We start from the raw sequence: 22,702 nt of genomic DNA on the forward strand, positions 1-22,702 counted from the left end.
ACACCTCACCCCAAGAACCACAGAGTGAAAAATATTAAGAAAAAAAGAGTTTTGGTCGTCATTCTCTGAATTGTACATTATAGATAAAATGTAGAGAGATACAAAGACTCTACAAGTTCAGGTAGTTGATCCATGGGAAAGTCATGTTTATTAGACCATGGAACAAGCTGGTGTAGAGAGAAGAGCACAGTAAACACCCCACTTAGATCATAATAGAGTTAAACAATGCTACATAAAAAAATCCAGTAATGCATGAAGAAAAAATGGCAAAGCAGTAGGTGCATGCCACACCCTTGCACTGGAGCTTTTTCACATAATACTTGATGCTGCACAACACCTATGAAATTGTACAAAATCTGTAAAACCCGGGATTTTTTTTAAACTTGGATTCGAGTCGGATTCGGACCCGACCCGGACCCAACGGAGGCACCGCCTCTCGTGCCTTCTAAAGACAGCGAGGCAGGGGTTTCAGAACCCCCCCCCCTTTTCCTCTCTCGTCTCTCTCTCTCTCCCCCGACCGCCTTTCTCACTCTCCTCGTGTCTGCCGAGTAGCCGCCATCAACGACCCCCCTCCGGCAAGCTCCTCTCTGGCGAGCTATCTCCGACGACCTCTAGGTACGCGCTGCCCTCTCTTCTCCTTCTTCGTCTGTCTCTCTCTCCCTCACCCTCCGTTTGTGCAGGGAGGGGCTGAGCCACCTCCCTGCCTCCCTCGATCGCAAGGGAGGGGCAAAGCCCCCTCCTTGCTGCCTTAAATCGCAGGGGAGGGGCAGAGCCCCTTCCCGATGTCTCCTTTTGGCAGGGGAGTGGCCAAGCCCTCCCTGTGCTCCCTGCGGCCATGGGAGGGGTCGAACCCCCTCCCTGCTCTTTGTTACGGCAGGGGAGGGGGTGGCCCAGCCTCCTCCCTGCTCTTTGTTACGGCAGGGGAGGGGGTCGAGCCCCTCTCTGCTCACTGGTACGACAGGGGAGGGGCCGAGCCCTCCCTATGCTCCCTGCGGCCAAGCGAGGCGTCGAACCCCCTCCCTGCTCCACCTTTAGCAGGGGAGGGGCCCAACCCCCTCCCTACTCCTTGTTACGATAGGGGAGGGGGTCGAGCCCCTCCCTGCTCCCTTTGACGGAAGGGGAGGGGCTCGAGCCCCCTCCCTGCACCCTCGTTGTTCAGGAAAGGGGTCGAGCCCCCTCCCTGCGCCTTTTTCTCTCTTTAGGCAGGGGGATCGCCCCTGCCTCCGCAATTGTTCAACAGGTAGGGGCAAGGCCCCCTGCCTCCCTCTTCTCTAGCGTCAGGCAGGGGCTTCACCCCCTACCTAGTTGCGTATTCATAAGGCAGGGGCCAAGCCCCTGTCTCTTTGCATGTTTGTCAGGCAGGGGTGAAGCCCCCTGCCTCTCCTTCGTTGTTGACAGGCAAGGGCTTTGCCCCTGCCTCTCTTTTACTTTGTCAGGCAGGGGAGGAGCGCAGCTCTGCCTACCCTCGCTTTCTGAGGCCAGGGGTGCAAAAATTAGTGCACTTTGCTATGAGGCATGATTTTATTTATTTTTGTCAGGATTAGTGCCTCGCCTCAGATTTTGGTGGAGCGCCTCGCTACGCCTCAACGGTTTTCACAACACTGACTCCTTCGACTTCTTTCTTTCAGCCATTTGATTCCTACAGTTGGCTCCCAGAAGAAGACGGACAGAACAGAGAGGGATTAGGGCCTTCCGTTGGAGGTAGAGAACGGAGATGCAGTCGACACTTTCGGGGCTTCGCCTCTGGAGGTCTTCTCGGAGTATCGTGTGGGTGCTCAATTCTGCCGTCGATAGAGAATCCCCAGCGAGAAGCTTCGTTTCAGATCGGTTTGAGACAATCGAGGCTCCCTCTCCCCCTCGGTCGGCTTACTCGTTGTTGGGCAAAGATAAGGGCGGTCACCGAATCGCAAGGGGACTTCTAGGATCCTTCCCTCTTTGTGGTAAATTCTTCTCCTTCTTCCCTATTCCGCGAATATATATATATATATATATATATATATATATATATATATATATATATATATATATATATATATATATTTGAACCAAGATTTCATAGTTTTTTTTTTGTTTTTTTTTTTAAATTTCACCGATGTGATCTAGACGCTTGGTTTTATAGAAACAGACTTTGGGATCATCATCCAATTACGATGTAAGGGTTGAAAATCAATGACTTAGAATTTTCGTAACTTTTATTGGCAGCCCAAGTGTTCAATAAAGTGGCTCTAATATTTTTTATGTCGTTGTGCATTTGTGAGTTCTTGTAAGTTGTGCTTTTGTGTACAAGTGTTCTAAAGTGTTCTTATCGTGCATGTATGCCGTGTTTGCTATCAAGAATATTAAGGTCTTGATCTTAGTATCTTGTTAGAGATACTTTTACAGTATCGACTCTCCAAAAGAGAACAAGTAGGTGCAGGGCCCCATACATCAGAGTAGATAATCTCAAAAGGTCTTGAAGCTCTTTTATTAATTGAATTGAAGGGAAGAACATGACTCTTGCATAATTGACAACTTGTATATTTTTCATTATCAAAAGTAGAACTCAGACTAGATAAGGAGATAAAATTATCTCTTACAAGCTTTTCAACGAAGAAGGAACTACAATGACCAAGTCGACTATGCCAAATGTTTGACTTATTACATTTAGACAAACTAAGAAGACACTTATTAGAAGAAAATTCATCGAACTTCAACGAAGGCTTCAAGACAACAGGAACAAAAACACGAACAAAAGGATCTTCTTTGAAGATATACATATTTCTTCATCGCTCTCCTTTAACGAACATCTTCTTCATTTGAAGGTCCTTAACATACACAGAAGATGGAGTAAATTCGACAGAAGAATGTGTATCATCAACAAGTTTGGAGACAGAAATAATGTTCTTTTTGATATTAGGAGCAAGTAGAACATTAGACAATTTTATGGATGAATTTAAGAAAGGTATTATGGCATTCTCAGTGTGAGAAATGGAATGATGAGTTCCATCTCCAATGACAACAATACTGCTTTTATCAAAAATAAGGGGATAAGTTTAAGAGTTTACCTGCATCTCTCGTGACATGAGTGGTTGCCCCAGAGTCTATATACCATACTCCTTGGTCATTTTGTGCTATTGTCATCTTCGAAAGAGCTTACAATAAAAGATAATATTCGTAGCGAGGAGATACGTAAGAAGGTAGGCGTTGGATCCTTTTCCTCGAACCATAAATGACATTTTCTCATACCGCTCATTCAATTCTTTCAATGGAATTGGATCCTTTTCCTCGTTTGAGAATCTACTCCCTTCATCCACTTGGTCTTGAAGAGTAACAAGGACCAATTCACACCTTTTTCATCTTTCAATTGAACACTTTCTTTTTCTGACTATGATCAAGGGAGAAGATTATTCTTTTAACCAAACATATGCGGTTCAAATCACGATCTTATAAAAAGAAGAAATCTTTCTCGATCAATCCCCTTGTTCCTCATTCTTTTAGAATTAGAAAGAACCTTTTCAAGTTTGAATTTGACCATTTGGAATTTGGTTTCTTTTCTTTCGTTCTCCTTTTCTTTTATTCCTGTCCATCATTCCTTAGGTTGCATGATTTGATCTTGTAGAATCTGCTCAATTTTCTAATCAAACAACGAGTACAAAATCTATTAGATTCACATTTCAACCAGAAGTGTATGAAATCTTTTTTTTTCTCTCTCATGGATACATTGTTTGAATCAATTTCTTCTGTATGAATCTATGAATCAATATGAGTATATTCCAATTCCAATCCTTTCCCAATACCTATAAATTATATCGATAAAGACATAGATGTCACTAGCTTTTGGGCACGATACTGATATTGGCTGAAAATTAGAAATTAGACAAATTTGGGAAATTGATTTTTCTTGATGGTTTTTCCCTTTTGTCACCTGAAAATTTTAGGCATCTTGGTCAAACCACTTGTCTAAATGTGTCACCGGAAAAATTCAGGCGCCATGTAAGATGCCTGGAAAAATCAGGCGTAAGTTGTTGCCTGGAAAAATCAGGCGCCATGTAAGTTGTCGCATGAAAAAATTAGCCAACATATATCACTTGAAAAAGTCAGGCAATATGATTTTGACCAAACAAAAGAGCAAAAGTGTCAAGAAAAAAGTAAATTGGCCTTGTTTATCATATTTTCTAGTTTGTGGCCAGTATGGTATTGTGCCAAAATTTAGTTTCATCTATGTTATTGTTCATGAAATATATGAATTGATTGAGTTTTTTTTTCCTTAATGTTTTGTTATTAATTGTGGATTTCCTAGTTTACATTTAAATACTACAAATCTGTAATTTTTTAGTCAGCATTATATGTCATTCATTTGGTGCTTTGTATTGCATATTTCTGACTTTATGTTTTAGTTGTTCATATGACAACTAATATAGCAAGGTGTATGCCATTATGGAATTTGTTTGGACTACTTTCCCAAATGACAATAAGTGGTATATATATATGTGTGTGTGTGTGTGTGGGGGGGGGGGGTGTTGGTGGGAGGAGGGGGAGGTGGGGTGGAATATTGGCTACACTCTAGTGTACAGTATTCTCTTAGTTGTATCTCATAGGTGTGAGCTTTATTTAGCCAGTTTGACCTCAGGAACACGTTCAACATTGTCCACTTATTAGGAAATGCACCTTGGATTGGGCGGTTTCGACATAAATTTATGATTTTCCTAATTTCAAAATTTGAAGCATTATAGACTATTGGATTTTGTAGTCCTTAGTATGTGACGCCGTTGATGATCTAAAGCATGTTTTTCACTAAGCAAACCATATAGATCATATCCGTAAGGCTTGATTCACAAAAAAACCAGGAAAATGTGAAAGAATGGGTGGTTTCTACTAGGGGATACTCGAAGATAGCTAATATTTTCCCTATATATAGGGAAAATATTGGCTGCACTCATGGATTCTAAACCCCTTAGTTAAACTCATAGGGGCAGATCGTGTTTGTCCCATGGATGTGTTTGTCAAGATAATAGGAAACAACCCTTGGATTGTATATTTTTTATGTAAAAATTTGAACTTTGAAGGGTGAAAAATACGTGTATTTTATTCCATTGATTTTTTAACCCCTAGAAAATCTGATCACATGTTGGAAAAACGTAATCTATGGGTGGTTTCCATTAAACCAAACATGTAGATAACATTTGGAGAATCCTATGTGTAACCAAAAAAAAAGGAAAGAAAGAAATGGGGCTTCTCCTTCAATACCCATCAGTGTTGCCAAAATTGGAGGGAGTTGGGGGGGGGGGTTCAGAGAGAGAGAGTATTGACTATTCTAAGGGTTCCAAACCTCCTAGTTGAAACTCATAAGGGGAGGTCATTTTGACCAACTCTGATGCCATGGTCAAAAGAGTAGGAATTGACCCATAGATTATATTTTTTCAACTTTGAGTGTTGGTACATTGTAGGCCTTTAATTTTTCAACCTCTAAAAAAATTCGTCATTCACATTGGAAAACATGATCCAAGGGTCTTTTTCTACTAAATCAAACATGTAGATCACATTTGGAGGGTAATATGTGTTGTGTTGTGCCATGTAAGCAGGTTTCCAAGTGAAAATCAATGGCTCAAAAATGCACTAAAACTTAATGACTCAGAGAAACATTTTTACGTCAAAATGACACAATCCAAGATGCAATCCCTGCAGGTCAGATTGACTAGACTAAGCTTGCAATTATGGGTACAACAAACGGTAGAAGATATGTACCTTATATGTTGTAATGAAATATGCTAAGATACAAAATGAGGGCCTCTAAGGGCTCACAAGATTATAAAGACAAAGTGCACACACACATATACATAAGTCCAACTAAGGGACAATACAATAGCACAAAGGCACAACACAAGCACTAAGTGCATTCAAGACATTAAAGAACTAAAGAGAATAACGCAAAACATAAAAAAAATTATCTTATTGAGCATGAATGCTTAAGAGAAGCATTAAGAAATGAAAGGGGATAAAAGCCCCTATTTATACACATACAAGAGAGAGGGAGACCTCAATAGAGCTGTTGGACTGTTTCAACAGCTCTATTGACTAGTAACTCTATGTACTAATGTGGCCCTAATGGGTACAACCTATTACAAGGACTGAAATAACCAAAATACCCTTAATGGGTATTTACCTATTACATCATTATAAATAATATATATATATATATATATATATATATATATATATATATATACAACTTAACGTGTATTCCTTTATATTTGTTATATGTTCATAATTCATATGTATCTATGTATGTATATCAAGGCACACTGAAGCATATGATTACCATTATCATGTCATGTTTGAGAAGATCTTGAGCTTTGTCAGTTATTCGTTTTGATAACTCTTCCAATTTGTTGTTCTCATAGGGCAGAAGAGAAGCATGTTCATCCAGACTCAGTCAACTCCAAACCCTTCATCACTTATGTTCTATCCTGGTAAGCCAGTTATGGAGTTTGGAAGTGCAGACTTCCCAAATGCCCGTACAGCTTTGAACTCGCCCCTTGCAAAGACACTTTTTGGTATTGATGGTATGAATAACATAGCCATGCAACTTTATTTTGCTTCCTCATTGATAATCATTTATTTGAAAGTACATTTTATTTCTTGGTGAGGTTTATTTCATACGATTATCTTTATGGTAAAAATACTTGATAGGTTCACCACCTTCGGAATATATATAGTCAATGCAAAAGCAATCTATCTGTTTTTTTTGAGAGATTAGGAAAAGTTGTGAAGAAAATGGTTATAAAATAGGGAAGGAGCCAAGATGGCTAATGCCATGAATGAACCAGGGAAAACAGTAGAATGATCACGAGGATCAAAAAGGAAGATACAGACATGCTATTGAGCTCTGCTCCTTACGTCAGGGAAAACCATCAATTCCACCATACCCACAGTTCTTCTAGGGACAGCCTAAACAGACCAAATTTTGCAAAAATAGAAGCATTGATCAGCCAATACCAATCCAGGAGCTGCCTGACATAGAAGGAAACAGTTAACCAACTAGTTGAGTTGGAAGGCCTATATATAGTGCTATGGCTTGCCTTCCTTTTAGGAACTCCTGTTCAGAAGAACAAAATGAAACCATAGGAAGGATAAAGCAGGATAGGAAGAACAAGAAAATTGAAAACAAGATAAAAGATGAAAAAGCTCTAACAGGAAAGAAATGGATTCTCCAATGCCATGCCGATACTTGTTAAAACATGAGTGGGACACTTTGGTGGACATTTTTAGATGATCAATCAGATCTCAGTCCAGGTACTCAAAACCTACTTAGACTTGCTTAGGTTAGCCCAGGTCCAACCCACTCACATACCTATTTTAGAGTTATTGCCCTTTCATTATTCCTAAACACAAAGTTACTTAGAATCTTCATCATTTGCCACAGTATAGGTCCAGCTTCTGAATTCCTTGTATTTAAAACATAAAAAATAGTGTTGCAAAATAAACATTCCAGGTATAATGCATGGCGTCTCTATGTGTATGCTATGTTATTCTTGCCAGGCAAGCCAGCTGACTGTTGGCAATAATATATTAACCCTAGGCCTTTTGACTAAGTTATTACGGTCAAATAAGCCTCAATGTGGTGCAGAGGTTTAGGATTCTTTCAACCCTACCCACAAGCAATAATCTTAAAAGAATGGGGAATCTTCCCTTCATTCATGTCGCCATGGGAATTCACGATCTTTTTGCCTCTTAAATTTCATGATTTTGTCTTTTTTTTCCTGCTTTCACTTTCATTTGTCATTTCCAAACTATTTTGCTGGGTTTTGGACCCATGGTTCACTTAATGACTTTTCATAGATGTCTAAATATAAAATAAAAGCTCATTTTTTTCTCTCGTTGTAGATGATGCCATGTATTTGAATATGCCAAAAAGCGCTTGCTAGAAAGAACAATCTTATTAACAAAAGGGATTGAAAAAGCCTTACATGAGAGTGAGAGTAAAAGGAGAGGGAGTGGGCATGGGGAGGCCCAACAAGGAGTCGTTGGGCCCCCAACAGTCACATTTGTAATGAAGTGGATCGAATCCGATGAATATGCAAGAACACACACCTCAATCAAGTGGGAACACTTGATTGAATAATCACACCACCCACACAAGGGTCAAATGAGAAAGTATATTGCATACAAAACTCTCTTGAAAAAAAGATGAAATAATACAAAGGCCATGAGGCCTATTTATAATACAAGAGGCTAAAGGGGGCAGCCAATATGGCTGTTGGGCTGCTCCCAACAGTCATATTTATGACTGTTGGAAGCAGCTCCAACAGCTATATTAGAGCTGGCCCAACAGTCAAAAACAAAAAATAGAAAGGTGAAAAAGGGTTGTCAGCCTCTAATGGGCTGACACCTATTACAGTGAAAAGACTGAAATACCCTTGCTGGGTATTTCAGTTGCTATACATGTATATTTATATATTTTAACAACATTTGTGACTGTTGGGGGTCCAACGACTCTTGGTTGGGATCCCCAATGCAACATGCATTTAATGCATGTATAAAAATTAAAAAAGAGAAAAGAAAAAAGATGGAAAAGACTAATATGCCCCTATTGGGCAGAATTACAGAAATACCCTTAATTGGATATAATGGGATATTAGTATATATATTTATATATATACACATGATTACATATATTTTAACACCCTCCCTCAATCTTTACGGGGACATCACCGAAAGCTTGTTGAGAAGAAATATAAAACATGGAGCAATAAGAGCCTTGGTGAAGAAGTCCGCTAACTGGTACTCAAATGTAACGTACGCAAAGCTATAGTCTCTCTTAGATATTCATCACGAACATAGTGGCAGTCCATCTCAATATGTTTAGTACGCTCATGGAAGGTGTGGTTGCTTGCGATATAAATTGCACTTTTATTGTCATAGCACATCTTCGAAGGTATAGAGATGATTATGCTCATATTACTGAGGAGACTTCTAAGCCACACAAGCCCCATGGTTGTAGTAGCCATTGCACGATATTCTGCTTCCGTTGAGGACAACGATATTTTGTGTTGCTTGCATCTCCAGAAAATCATAGTCACCTAAGAATACACAAAAACCAGTAGTTGAGACTCTATCATTGGGATTTTCTCTCCAATCAACATCAGTATAGGCAATTAAATCAAGTGATGAAGAAGAGGAAAGAAAAACTCCCTTAGTTATAGTATTTTTAATGTATCTGATGATTCTTAAGACTGCACTCATGTGCACGGTTGTAGGTGCATGTTGAAACTGACAGACGGAGTGAACTGCATGAGATATGTCTGGCCGAGTGATGGATAAGTATATCAGAGACCCCAACAAGTTGGCGATAGAGAGTGGGATCTTCAAGAAGAGTTCCATCTTCCAACCTCAGCTTGGCATTGATAACTTCAGGGGTTTCTGTCTTCTTGTCATTTGTGATGCCAAACTTTAAACAAATGTCAGCTACAAGTTTCATCTGAGATAGAATGTATCCCCGAGGAGAGTACGCTACTTCAATACCTAAAAAATATCTTAAGAAACCAAGATCAGACATGTCAAAATTTTCTTTCAGAACTTTTTTAATATCATTAATCCCTTGCTCATCACTTCCAGTGATGATCATATCATCAACATAAAGCAAGAGAATAACAACTGAAGACCTTGCACTTTTCACAAACAAAGCAGTGTTAGTATAGCAAGAGCGAAAATTCAAACTTGACATTACATTACTAAATTTATCATTGCCAAGCCTTTGAAGCTCGCTTTAACCCTATAAGGCTTTGTTAAGTTTGAGAATTTTATCATTACCAATACACACTCTTGGCGGAGGATCCATGTAAACTTCTTCATTTAGTTCTCCATTTAAGAATGCATTCTTAACATCTAATTGATAGATAGGCAAATTTTTAACAGAAGCAACAACAATAAGGGGTCCTAACACTGGTCATCCTAACTACGGGAGCGAAAGTTTTCTCATAGTCAATACCGTATTCTTGAGCGTATCCTTTTGCTACTAGTCGAGCCTTGTAGCGTTCTAATGACCCGTCACTCTTAGTTTTGACTTTATAGACCCATCTACACCCAATTGATTTCTTTCCAGTGGGCAACGAGGTTATTTCCCAAGTTTTTTGCTTTTTCAAGAGCACTAAGTTCCAAGTTCATGGCTTCGACCCACTGGGGAATGTTTTTGGCTTCATTATAGTAAGATGATTCATGGAATAAGTGTAACGCAAATAGGCATGCCCTATATTTTGGTGTTAGAGACTCATATGAGACAAACCTATTAGGAGGATTAGAGACTCGATTGGATCTTTTTAAAGAGGTTTCTTCTATGTTGGACCCTTGGGAGTATTTTTCTAAAGCATTTATGGGAACTTGTTGGCCACACTGGGCATATGTTTGAATTAGTCTACTATCAATGACATCGTTTTCGCTTTCGTTTTCAACATTGTTGAGAGGAATGCCATCTTGGTCATTTAACAAATTATCATTAGAAATTACCTCTTCTTGAAGAGTCATTCCTTCTTGAGGAAGAAGATCAAATAAGAAAGCATATTCGCTTTCATCAATATCTTTAGTTTTCTCAAACGCATTTTCATTTTCTAAAAAGGTTACATCTTTAGAAGCATATAATTTGTTGCTTTTGGGGTCGAAGCATCTAAATCCTTTTTTATTTTCTCCATATCCTAAGAATAAACACTTAATAGCTTTTGGAGATAATTTATCTCTTTTATGTGAAAGAACAAAGCATTTACACCAAAAAATTCTTAATCTATTAAAATCGGGAGTTCTTTCAAATAGTTTTTCATATAGGGATGTATTTTCCAAGGATGAAGATATCATTCTATTTATCAAGTAGGTTGTTGTTAAAGGCTGCTTCAGTCCAATAGCTTTTAGGAATTTCTTTAGAAATAAGAAGTGTCCTAGTGGTTTCCATAATGTGTCTATGTTTTCTTTTGGCTAAACTATTTTGTTGAATAGTTCTAGGACAAGATTTTTGATGACAAATTCCATTTGTTTCTAAGTACTTTTGAAATTCATTCGATAGGTATTCTCCACCCGAATCGGTTCTAAAAATAGATATAATACTTAAAAATTGATTTTTGACAATCATATGAATTTTTTTAAAAAAGGCAAAGACATCGGATTTTAGGTTAAGAAAATAAATCCATAGATATCTAGTAAAGTCATCAATGAAGGTAACATAATAGGAGTATCCACCTTTCGATATGACCAAAGAAGGGCCTCAAACATCCGAATGAACTAATTCAAATGGTCTTTTTTGTCAAAAAATGTTCTATTTGGAAAATGAATAGATTTCATCTTGCAAACAAAATGTTTCTCATTACAAAAATTTTTTCCAAAATGAAAAGAATACATTTTTGAGAAGCTTGGATGTCCAAGTCTTTGATGCCAAGTTTTAATGTTTTTATCTCCCCTCCTATGGCCTTGCTCAATTTGCTTCCCAGACCAGAGTTCCTGTATAGAGCAACCTTTACTTGAGAAGGAGATTTCACATTCATGATCACATATTTGAGAAACAGGAAGAGGATTCAAATTTAGTTGAGGTACCACCCTCACATTTGGCACAAGAAATTTTTTGGAAAAACTTAGAGTTCCAAAACTCTTAATTTGTAAAGGCGTGCCAAAGAGGTTTTTGAATTAGGACATAAGTCAGATAACCCATTCTCACGAGGTGTCATATGAAAGGATGCTCCGGAGTCAAGAATCCAAGAGGACATACCTGGAAGAGAGGAGGAGCCAATGGCGACACCCAATGTAGATGGAGATTCGAGTAGCAGTTGAAGTGTCTCAGATAGTTGAGCAAGAGAAAAAGAATCCTTTCCTTTTGTTGAATCTTCCTTCCTTGGTGTGCTTTCTTCAACAGAAGCAACTCTTGGTTTTGGAGCTTCATTTATTCTTGGACAGTTGGGCCTTATGTGCCCCGATTCTTGACAATGATGACATATGACTTTCTTATAGTTTCCATTATAGGTATTTTGTCTTCCAAAATGAGGAGGCTTATAAGTCCTAACATGGTTTTCATGTTTGGAAATTGCTAAGACTTCAACTCCCCCCTTAACCATGCCAAGACGGGTTTCTTCTTGGCATATTTCAGCAACATCTTCTAGGGGAAGAGGCTTAGATCTATGGAGGAGAGAAGATCTAACTTGCTCATACTCCAGTGTAAGCTCATGCAAAAATTGAAAAATGTGTTCTTTTTCTATTTGTTGCCTTCTAAGTTCAACATCCTCACTATCTACCCATTTGGGTTCTAGGAGGGATAGCTCATCAAGGGACTAAGAGAGCTAAAGTAATCACGGACACTCATGTCCCCTTGTTTAATGGTGTGAATCTTTTCTTTGAATTTTTTTATCTAGCGAGGTCCTTTTGAGTGTACGTAAAGAACCATGCTTCGTTGGCCTTGCGAAATTTAACAATATTTGCACAAATTTTTAATTCCACATTATTCATAAACCATGCAAGTATTTTTGCATGCTTGCTCTCCCAATCTTCAATCAACAATTGGTGATCTTCAATGACTTTAATTCGGGCTCCTCCTTTTAATGCTTTTTCTTGGCCTCCCTCATTTTGGTGAGTTGTAGCTGTGGTTCCAGAATGGTGCCCATCACATAGCCCCAAAGTTTTTTGCCTTTGAGGTTGTTTTCCATGGCAGATGCCCATACCAAGTAATTAATACCATTTAACTTGAAGGTAAGGTCAATCTTATGTTCACCTTCCATGGTGAAATAGAAATAGGAGAAACTAGAAGAGAGATGCCAACTTACAAGGGAACACAAGTATGGATCAAATTAAAAGAAAATAAGAGCACAACCTTGCTCTGATACCATAAATTAAAATACGCAAAAATAAAAACAATTCCCTATAACGGACATTCACAAACAAGATGCAAAGAACAAGTCCACAATAGACAAAGACAAAAGCCAACAAGGGCTTGCTAGAAAGAACAATCTTATAAGCAAAAGGGCTTGAAAAGGCCTTACATTACCAAGGGGTCTACCCCTTTATTTATAGGCAAGACAGTGAGAGAGAGAGAGAGAGTAAAAGGAGAGGGAGTGGGCATTGGGAGGCTCAACAAGGAGTCGTTGGGCCCCCAACGGACACATTTGTGTCAGTTGGGGGTCCAACGCAGAGTTACCAGTCGGGAGCGAGAAGCGATACGGGAAGCGGGAAGCAAGGCACTTTCAAAAATTTAGGAAGCGGGAAGCGTGGGATGACTTAGAAGAAAATTACGAACCGTCTCGAAAGCGAACCGGAAGTGACCTAGGAAGCGAAAAAAAAAATGAAAAAATGGGGAAGCAAGGGGGAAATGTGTTTCCCATAAAAGGGAAATGCGCTTCCCATTTTTGGAAAGTGCGCTTCCCAAAAAAATGTGCTTCCCTATACGTTTCGGAAGCACGACATTTCGCACTTTCGAAACGCGCTTTGGAGAAGCGCGCTTCCCCATGCGCCCAGGCGCTTCCGGTAACTCTGGTCAAATGACTCTTGGTTGGGACCCCCAATGCAACATGTATTTAATGCATGTATAAAAAAAACAGAAAATAAAAATAAGAAAAGGAAAAAGAAAAAAGAAAAAAGAGGAAAACAGATGGAAAAGACTAATATGACCCTATTGGGCAGAATTATAGAAATACCCTTAATCGGGTATATATATATATATATACATGAGTACATATATTTTAACAATTTGTGACCTTTTTTACTCTTTTTTGAGCCAATCTTTTTTAGTAATAAGTATTACACTTGTGCTTAAGTTAACTAGTCATGCATGGTGGATGTATAGATTCTATAGAATGATGTGATCTCAAATATTTAGATATCAATTTTCATACAGTTTTTCTAAATAAATTAATTTTTATTTTCATGTCTTCTTTTTTTCTTTTTCAATTACCATGGTCATAGATCTCATTCTCATGATTTTCTTAGCAAGGAGAAATGGAAATCTTGTGATTAATTGTAGTTTTTGTTTTCCTTGGGAAATACTGAGAAACACATTGTAGATTTTTTAAGTAAAAATATAAGAAAATAATAAAAACATGTAAAAATTTAAAGTAAAGAAGTACAAAACTGTGATTATATAATTGTTTTATCACAATATATTGTAGACAAGAAATATTTTGAAAAATCTTGTGATAGTATCAAAATCTTTGTGGCATGTGAAAAAATTGTGAGAATTTCAAAATCCTAGTGATATCTGTGACATTTTGTAATCTTGGGCAATTCTGTGCAATCTGTCATGGGTCAGATGTCCGATTTTGGGTGCACCCGAACCTGCCCAAATTATATGTAGTTGGATGTGGGTTCTGTCGGGTCAAGTAAATGGAAGCCTGGATGCTATGTGTGTAATACTCAGGTTGATAATTAGGGTTTAGATCGAGCTGAATACCCAACACATATCCAATCCACTGCCAGCCCTGATTCTAAGTGACCTATACATGCCTTGAGTGAGCCAGGCAAAGCAATGCCTGACACCCAATTATTGCTTGCTGTTTTTTGTGCATGTGCGAGTGTGTGCATGCACGCATGTGTTGAGCCTTACCCTGTTGTCCCTAAACAATGTCTGCAGAAACTCCTTGGGCATGAGATGCCCTTGGTTGCTAGAATTATTTTCATATTGATTAATGACATGAAGATTTTTGTGTCACTAATCTGAACATATTGCCGTTATACATATTCTTTTAAAGTAGTGAATCATTTTTTGAGTCAAATGACACAGGATACCCTTGTTTTATTCACAAAATTTCTTTTTTCTGATAAGATTGGAAAATTTTACTGTTATGTATTTTGGCTAATTATGTTTCATGGCCAATATCCAAAACTATTTGATTGAAAACAAAGTTACTCAAGTTCATAATTCACACAGTGATTCAATTGAATTTGAGAGTGTATGTGCATATAAGATCATTCATCTCCAAATTATTATTGTTCAAATTGCAAGTTACCAAGTCCCATGTTCAATTAAAAAAATAGTGTTCACATGACAACATTTGTAAGCGATTCTTTTTCGAATAATATGTCAGAACCTTTTCCTCTTTTATATGGTCATGGTCTTTAGCACACATTATTTCACTGACCTTGAAATTTGATTGTTTGTTCAAGAAAAGAACAAAGGGACGATGTATTTTTTTTGTTTGGCTTGTTCTCTTAGTTTAGGAAATGGCATTTATGTCACGAGTTTGATTCTCTCAGTTAATCCATAGCGTTCCAACTCCAGGGGTATCACGAGTATTCTTTGGATCAGATTTCGTGACAGTAACAAAATCTGAGGAATCTTCTTGGGACATCTTGAAACCTGAAATTTTTGCAGCAATCATGGACTTCTACATATCTGGTAAACCACTATTTCTGGATTCAGAAGTTGCATCTTCAATGGACACAGCTATTCATGAGGTATAACTTGATTTCTCTCTTAATCTATTCATAGATGAACAGTGTTTTCATTCTCTTAGGCACTTTTTGTCCAGCAATGCTTGATAGGTATACCTGCTTTTCTTCTCTCATAATTAATTTCATTTCTTTGTAATCAAGTTAAATTATGTAGTTTTGTTACTTATTAGTTGGTATGACAAGCTTCATGGTTGGATAGTATTATCGGGTACAGGAGGTAATATTTGCTTGTGTGCTACTGACATCCTTTTAATTGCCATCGTGATAAGTGACTGGGAAGCTCTTGCCATCACCAAGTCTGTCTCCTGTAGATTCAAGGGCATGTGATAGAGTTTCCTTAGTTTAAATGTTTGTAATTGATGACATGGAAATCATAGGTTCGAGCTTTATCGACTCAATCTAATCACATAGATGTATTCAGCATAGTTTTTTTTGCTAATGATCAAACCTTGGACTATGCTATTTCAATCTAAAAATATAATTTTGAGTCATGAAATTTTAGTGCATTGTGGGCTGTTGATTTTTTAAGCTCTTAAAAAACCCTGCTTACATGATTTAAAACTCTTTTTCTACTAACAAACCTTGTAGATCACATTTGTAAGGTCCAATCTATAAAAAAAATCTAAAAAATATGAAAAGAAGGTGATTTTCCATGCCTTCAGTAGCACCAAATATGGACCCATATGTATGTGCCTTATATATATAGATAGATAGAGAGTAGTTGCCTATGGCAGCCTACTCCCCAGCGTCGTCCATCGCGGATGATGGACGGCATGGATGCACCCCGAGCATAAATTGCGTGTTCAAAAACACCTTTTAGTGGCAGGTGCTAACTGCCACTAAAAGTCGATTTCACAACTTTGATGTGCGCACATGCAGGGAGAGCTGTAGGCAGCTAGTCCTTTCTCTCTCTCTCTCCCTATATCTATATATAAGAGAGATTTGTTTGTCCTACCACCACCTATAAGGTGTGGAATAAGTGCTGATTTTCAATGTTGTCATGTTGTGCAAATCAGACCCCAAAATTTATGAAATTTTTGGACCGCAGACCCCAAAGATATTGCATATGTGAGCAATATCTTTAAGAAAATACATTCTCTTAAGATAGTTCTATGCTTTATTTGCATGTTCAAATTTAGCTAGACTCGAACACTTCTTGATATCGATACTACTGATGAAGCAAGACATAATCTTGGCATGACCCATTCTCCACTCTTTATTTTTTTCACATAAGTGACTATCAAATTGGTCTTTTTTACCTTCGTAAGAGATGCTTCTTTTTCTCCTTTTATCTTAGTAAGCATTAGTTTGGTTTCTGAATCGATCACATCCACTACCACAACCCTTTTCCCAATATGAGGTGCTTTATAATTTAAGTTCATGTTACATAGTTTGAATCATTGGGCTTGATGGGTTTTATGGTGACATTTTCATTGTCATCTATTTTTACAAGGGCAAAGATAAAGCAAATGAGTAGAGAGAAGGAGATAAAGAAGAGAAGAAAGAATAAGAGCAAAAGTGGAAATCAAGAGCACTCCACCATCAAGCAAAGGCCACCGATCAAGGGCACGAACACTCCTTCACCAAGCAAGCACCACCAATCTATCACTTGAAACACAATTGCGATCTTACTAACACTTGAATAGAGATTACAAGAGAGCTTCAACACTTTTAAATTTAGAGTGTCACACTTCCCAATGCACCAAAAATAATTTCTCTTGATCACTAAGCTCTCCTACCATGACAGGAAACGAGGTTTCTTAAAGATATTTACAAAATCAATAAAGCGGACACTCAAAGAGTTCCATCAAAACACCAAAATGAACATACAAAGAACCACAAATAGGTTCACTCACAAGCACCCACTAGAGGGACAAGAACAAGAGATAAAAAAGTAATATTTTATTGATCTCAAAACACGTAAGAAGCATACATTGTGGTAGGGTTTTGCCCCGTATTTATACTCATGAGAAGAGGCTCAAGAGAGAGAAAAAGAATAATATAAAAAAAGGTTATCGTATTTCAGAGTAATAGAGATTACAAAAGCCCAACCGTGCTGGTACAAGAAGTTACTTACAATAGCAAAACACAAACCGACTACGGGTACAAAAAGCAACGCGTTTTATCTCCTTTTTAGGGATGATGAGAGTACTTTTTCAAGCACTCTCTTGCGATACCCGTGTGTCTTAACCCGCGCAGAGGGGGAAAAGGATGCAAATCTTCATTCGGGACTCCTTGCCCGTGAATAGGAGTCGTGGGGGTGTAATGTGGCGAGGCATTCAGCGCATAGGGCGGCGAAGCCGGAGTGTACACCGGAGAATCCAGTATGTACTGCGGTGAAGTCGGTGTGTACACCAGAGAATTCGATATGTACAGCGGTGAAGCCGGAGTGTTCACCGGAGAATCTGATATGTACTGCGGTGAGTTTGGGGTTGGTGTGTATATTGGTGAGTTGGGAGAAGACATATAAGTGGGTGGAGCGACGTCCTGAGTACTCTCTTGTGGTAATATCTGTCCATCACACGTTGGTGTGTCTAAAGCACCCTGGACTGAGGATATTGTGTCATCCAGATCTTGTGCTGCAGACACCCTTCTGTCGTACGCTTCCCTGAGTTGACAATTATTTATTGTATGTCCTTCTTCACCACAGAATTCGCACTTCATTTGGGCTTGCCAGGGAGATTCTGCTTCAGAGGATTCCAGAGAAGCGTGCCGATTAAGTAAAACATGATTTGGCACACGACCACCTTCTCGAAAGTGCACTGCTGCCCATGTCGTGGCTAGTGGTGCTTGGTAAGCATTCGGAAGCGTAAAGCCCTAAGAATCCGCAAAAGTGGGAAGAGGCGGCCTGCTAGTCCAACATTCTGAACCGGTAGTCGAACGATCAAGTCTTCCTACCACAGACCTTCTGCCCCTAACTGAACGACAACGCGTTCTTTCGTGCGCCTCTTCTGCGTCCCAATCTCGAACTATTCGAAGGGTTCATTTTCTTTGAACAAGAAACCTCAAATACTCATGTAAGGTGTGCTCTAGTCTAATAGTATAAAAAAAGAGAAATTAAGTTACTTACAGCTCGATGCGGATGCTCGATGACCAAAATTCACTGTTTCGAGCTGCTCTGATACCAAGTTATAACGCCCCAAAATTTTGAACTTTATAATTCCTTTGAAATAGTTGAAAAATTCATTTTCTTTACAGAGTTATTTTTTTTAAATCTGCGGAAATGATTTAAAAGAAAAATGACAAGTTTGACAACTTTGGGCACGTTAGCGAGAGAACAAGATTTACCATGGACGATATGCAATAGTACTTAGAAAATCATTTCTTCTATTAAAAGAGAGTGTCAGGTTTGTACAAAATTTGGATTTTCTCCAGGAAAAACTGTAACAAAAACCAAAATGTCTAGGAGAAAAACTACGAACAGAAACAGTGGATCCTGAAGTCATCTCGCAGTCGCGTCATCGCCTGTGATGCACCTATTCGTCACCTGTACCCATGAAATGGGTTAGTTTTGTGAAAAACTAGTAGGTGAGCACAAAAACAGAAAGAACTAAATTAGGCATAAATAATTTATGCAGCAGGTAGTAACGGGAAAACTAAGCAAATAAGTTAATCAAGAAGGCTTAAACAAGCAATTTACGCAAGCAAGCTAAGGAGATAAACTGGAGAAACAAGCTAAGTGCAACAAACTGAAAGGTGAGCATGCTCAATTTAGTTATTACTTGTTAACCCGCCATGCGGGTACATACATGGCACATGAGTCGAAACAACCGAGACCAAGCCGAGTGTTCATTATGTTAAGTATTTTAAGATACCTCGGTTGTCTGACTGAATCCTATTCCTATGGAGACGACTGATGGTCGAGAGAGTAAGTCCCCAAGGCCTGATAGGGATGCATCCAACTTCTGCAGAAGTGTTAGGCTAACTTATGTAGCCCCTATCCCCCCTAACTTCTGATGATTGGGGAAGATGGGTCTTTTGCCAGTAAAAAGCCATAAATGGTCTGTCCATCGGAGTTGATACCCTTCGTCCTCTCTCTTGATGAAGCCAGGATGAATCGAGCGCGACGGGGTTTCTTAGCCGTTGCCTCATTCTTCATGCTCTGGTCCATTAGACCAAAATGAGCATCTTGCCTATAAAGGCGATCCCATTATTTTATGTGTTTTCAACAATGTGCACAAAGCACTAATTGAGGTCATGAGACCATCTCATCCAATCGTCGTAGTATTAACATGCTTCTCATGTTCAGGAGTACACTACGAGGAAAGGGGTATAGGTCCTTAATAGGAGCCTCAGGAGTGTGTTTCGCAAAGATATAATGTTTTATTCTAACATTCTAAATCTTTCGAAATGATCAACAACTTGCCTACATATGTGATTTTCTCGAATCTCGCATCCGATGATGCAGTGTCTGGGTGATTTTCTCGACACTGGTTTTGGTAAATGGGCTTCGCAAAAGAACCCATCACCCAACAACTTGATCTTGTCCCAGATCAAGGATTTCCCCAGACATATCGGGTAAAAATAGTGGAAAAGGTATCCCTCCTGAATACGCTGAGTCGATGGCAAGGCCAAAAATGAAAGACAATAATGTGAAAAGTAAGAGCCTGGGCGACAAGGATCGTGAAACCGTGCCCTTGAATTAAAAGACAGTAAGTAGTAAATACGAAAGCAAAAGCCTGGGCGCAAAGCGCGACGGCAAACAGAAACAGGAAATGCGAAAGCAAAGGACAAGGATCGCGAAACCGCGTCCTTGAATTAAAAGCATACTTATATACGTATATGTATATAAATATATAATTAAGTCCTTTCAATCTTTGATTATTTAAGCTTGATTTAATTATTTAAGTCCTTGTGCAACTTCTTCTACCTTAGGGTATTGCGAAGAAGAAGTCGTCTACGAGCGTAGGTGATCGTTGGTTTAGTTCGCGGGGCGCGAACGAGCTCTGTTGCGTAACCCTGCAAAAGTACGTTGTTTAGCATGCATAAAACGAATAAGGATAGGGAGAAGACTCGATTTCTCTGCAACTCAATGCAGGGGTCATCGACCCCTACAGTTATGAAAAAGAACGGGGTAGGGTCCAATGACCCATGCCGCCAAAGGAGACAGGTGCAGGGGCCATCGGCCCCTGCTGGGTCTTCAAAAGGAGGGGCAAGGGCCTTAGGAGGCCCTTGTTGCGTTTTAAAGAAAGGAGGGGCAGGAGCCTTCGGCTCCTGCCAGATTTTGAAGAGAAAGGGGCAGGGGCCGATGACCCCTGCCAAGGAAACGAGTAGAGAGAGGGAGCGCAGGGGCCAAAGGCCCCCTGCTGCTTAACAGGAGAGGAGGCAGGGGCCAATGGCCCCTGTCGAGCTTTTGCTCGACAGAAAAACGAGACAGGGGCCAGAGGCCCCTGTCGGTCAAGAGAGGGGCAGGGGCCATCGGCCCCTACACGAAAGAGAAGGGCAGGGGCCATGGCCTCTGCCAGAATAGTAAAAAGGGCAGGGGGCGGAGCCCCCTGCCTGCTAAAAAAAATGAAGGCAAGAGGGGCGGAGCCCCTTGCCTGACGGAAAAGGGAAGAGGAAGGCACGACAGGGGCCATCGGCCTTCCGGCGAACCCAGAGGAAGAAAAGACGGGGGGGGGGGAGCGAGAGGAGAAGGGTACTCACCTGAGGCTGCCAGAGAGAAGGGAGGTCGTCGGGGAGTGGATGCTGTGAAGGGAGCTCGCCGAAGAGTCGACAAAGAGAGAGAGAGAGAGATGGAGTCGGGGGGAAGAGAGCAGAGACAGAGGGGGAGAGACAAGAGATGAGAGAGTCGGGGGATCGGGGGGGAGAGAGGCTCGTAAGCCTTCCCCTCACCCCTCTCGTCCTTTTAAAAGGAGGGGGCGCACACAGGGCCCGCCCCCTGTGTCGTTGATGATCCCCCCCCCCTCCGTGGGCTGCCAGCCCCGTTGAAAGCCCTTTTCGAGGGGCTAGGCACGGGTTGGATCCGGGTCGGGTCTGGACCCGGCACGGGTTGGATCCGGGTCGGGTCTGGACCCGACCCGGGTCCGATCTTTTTTTTTTTTAAACTGGGTTTTACATTTCGTGTCAGTGATGATGCTAAGGATCTTCTCTTGTCTGCTATGGCTAACTTGAACCTGAAGCATAATGATGATGGAATATGGTATGTCGACTCTGGGGCAGCTGCTCATGTCATTGGCAATGCAGGTAAGTTCTCTACCTTGATCCCTTATTTTGGTAAATCTAATATTGTAACTGGTGATGAGACTCACCACTCTATTTCAAACGTAGGCAATGTCTTCATTTCTTTGTTTGAATCTTTATCCATTCCTTTATCTGATGTTGTCCATGCACCAAATATAAAGAAAAATATTGTCTCTGTTTCCAAGCTCGTTGATTCTACCAATTCATCTGTTGAATTCACTATCTCAATGTAATAAGCCAGAAATTCGGCATTCTCGTCTTGGTCATTGTAGTCAAGTCTATTGAAAAATTAGTGTCTAATGGATTTCTTCCAGAGTTTGTTTCTCCTTCGTTGAAGAATAAAATGTGTTCCAGACTCCAGTTGTCAGTTTTGCAAAAGTCATGTACTTCCTTTTCATCAAATAAATAAAAGATAACTTGGGTGCTCGTTGAGAATCGGCAACCACTCTGATCTTGATTGGTTGCACTAAAACATTGTTAAGTTTAATTGGGTTACAACTTCTTTTGCATGGACAAAACTGCCCTGCATTAGTAATACAAATTACATAAATATACATGTGATATGGTCCCATCACGGTCGCCAAACTTATTATCATTGCAAAATTTTACTTTTGCAAGTCAAAACTGACATTTGAAAAAGTTTTTGAAAATAACACATTCGTTTTAAAATGTAGGATAATTTCGAAGAATGAGACTCGCCTGTCGGTACGAGGTTTAACCGTTCCTGACACCTTTACTAGGGGTAATTGAACCAATGATCAATCATGTGCTTTGCTTTGCTCAACTTGTCTAAATCGATGTTCTATTTTCTAAATGCGCAAAGAATCAGGCATGTACTATGAATTTCAGAAAATGCAGATTTGAAAACATGATGTATGTTTCAGAGATTTGAAATACTTAGGAAATCCTTGGAAAAGATAATACTTTGAAAATCGTGAGCCTTGTTGAGAGAATATTTCCGAAGAAAAGAAGATTGATTTCTAAAGAAATCTTGAAATTTTTGTAGAAATCGATTTTTGATAAAACTCAAAATGACTTAGAGAAAGTTGATTTCTCTGAATTTGAGCTTTGAAATTGAGAATATAACTTGGAAAATCGTGAATTGAGCTTGGGAAATACTTGAGAAATC

The 22,702-nt window shown here is 39.6% G+C and overlaps 1 protein-coding gene across 2 annotated transcripts in view; it reads left to right on the top strand.

The window, feature by feature from the left end:
- The first annotated feature begins 486 nt into the window (after nucleotides 1–486).
- The window catches only part of LOC149827458 (nifU-like protein 4, mitochondrial), a 50,232-nt gene continuing 28,016 nt past the window's right edge, over nucleotides 487–22,702 (top strand). The window contains exons 1-4 of one of the 2 annotated variants that reach the window (XM_090019376.1): nucleotides 487–615; nucleotides 1,545–1,940; nucleotides 6,381–6,542; nucleotides 15,218–15,393. In XM_090019376.1, the coding sequence (XP_089875502.1) occupies nucleotides 1,715–1,940; nucleotides 6,381–6,542; nucleotides 15,218–15,393 (564 nt within the window). In that variant the 5' untranslated portion in view covers nucleotides 487–615; nucleotides 1,545–1,714. The remainder of the gene's footprint in view (nucleotides 616–1,544; nucleotides 1,941–6,380; nucleotides 6,543–15,217; nucleotides 15,394–22,702) is intronic. The other variant, XM_090019375.1, reaches the window with a different exon arrangement.

This window comes from Nuphar pumila, chromosome 10 (genome assembly GCF_984573655.1).
Source record: "Nuphar pumila chromosome 10, dmNupPumi1.hap1.1, whole genome shotgun sequence".
Lineage (NCBI taxonomy): Eukaryota > Viridiplantae > Streptophyta > Magnoliopsida > Nymphaeales > Nymphaeaceae > Nuphar > Nuphar pumila.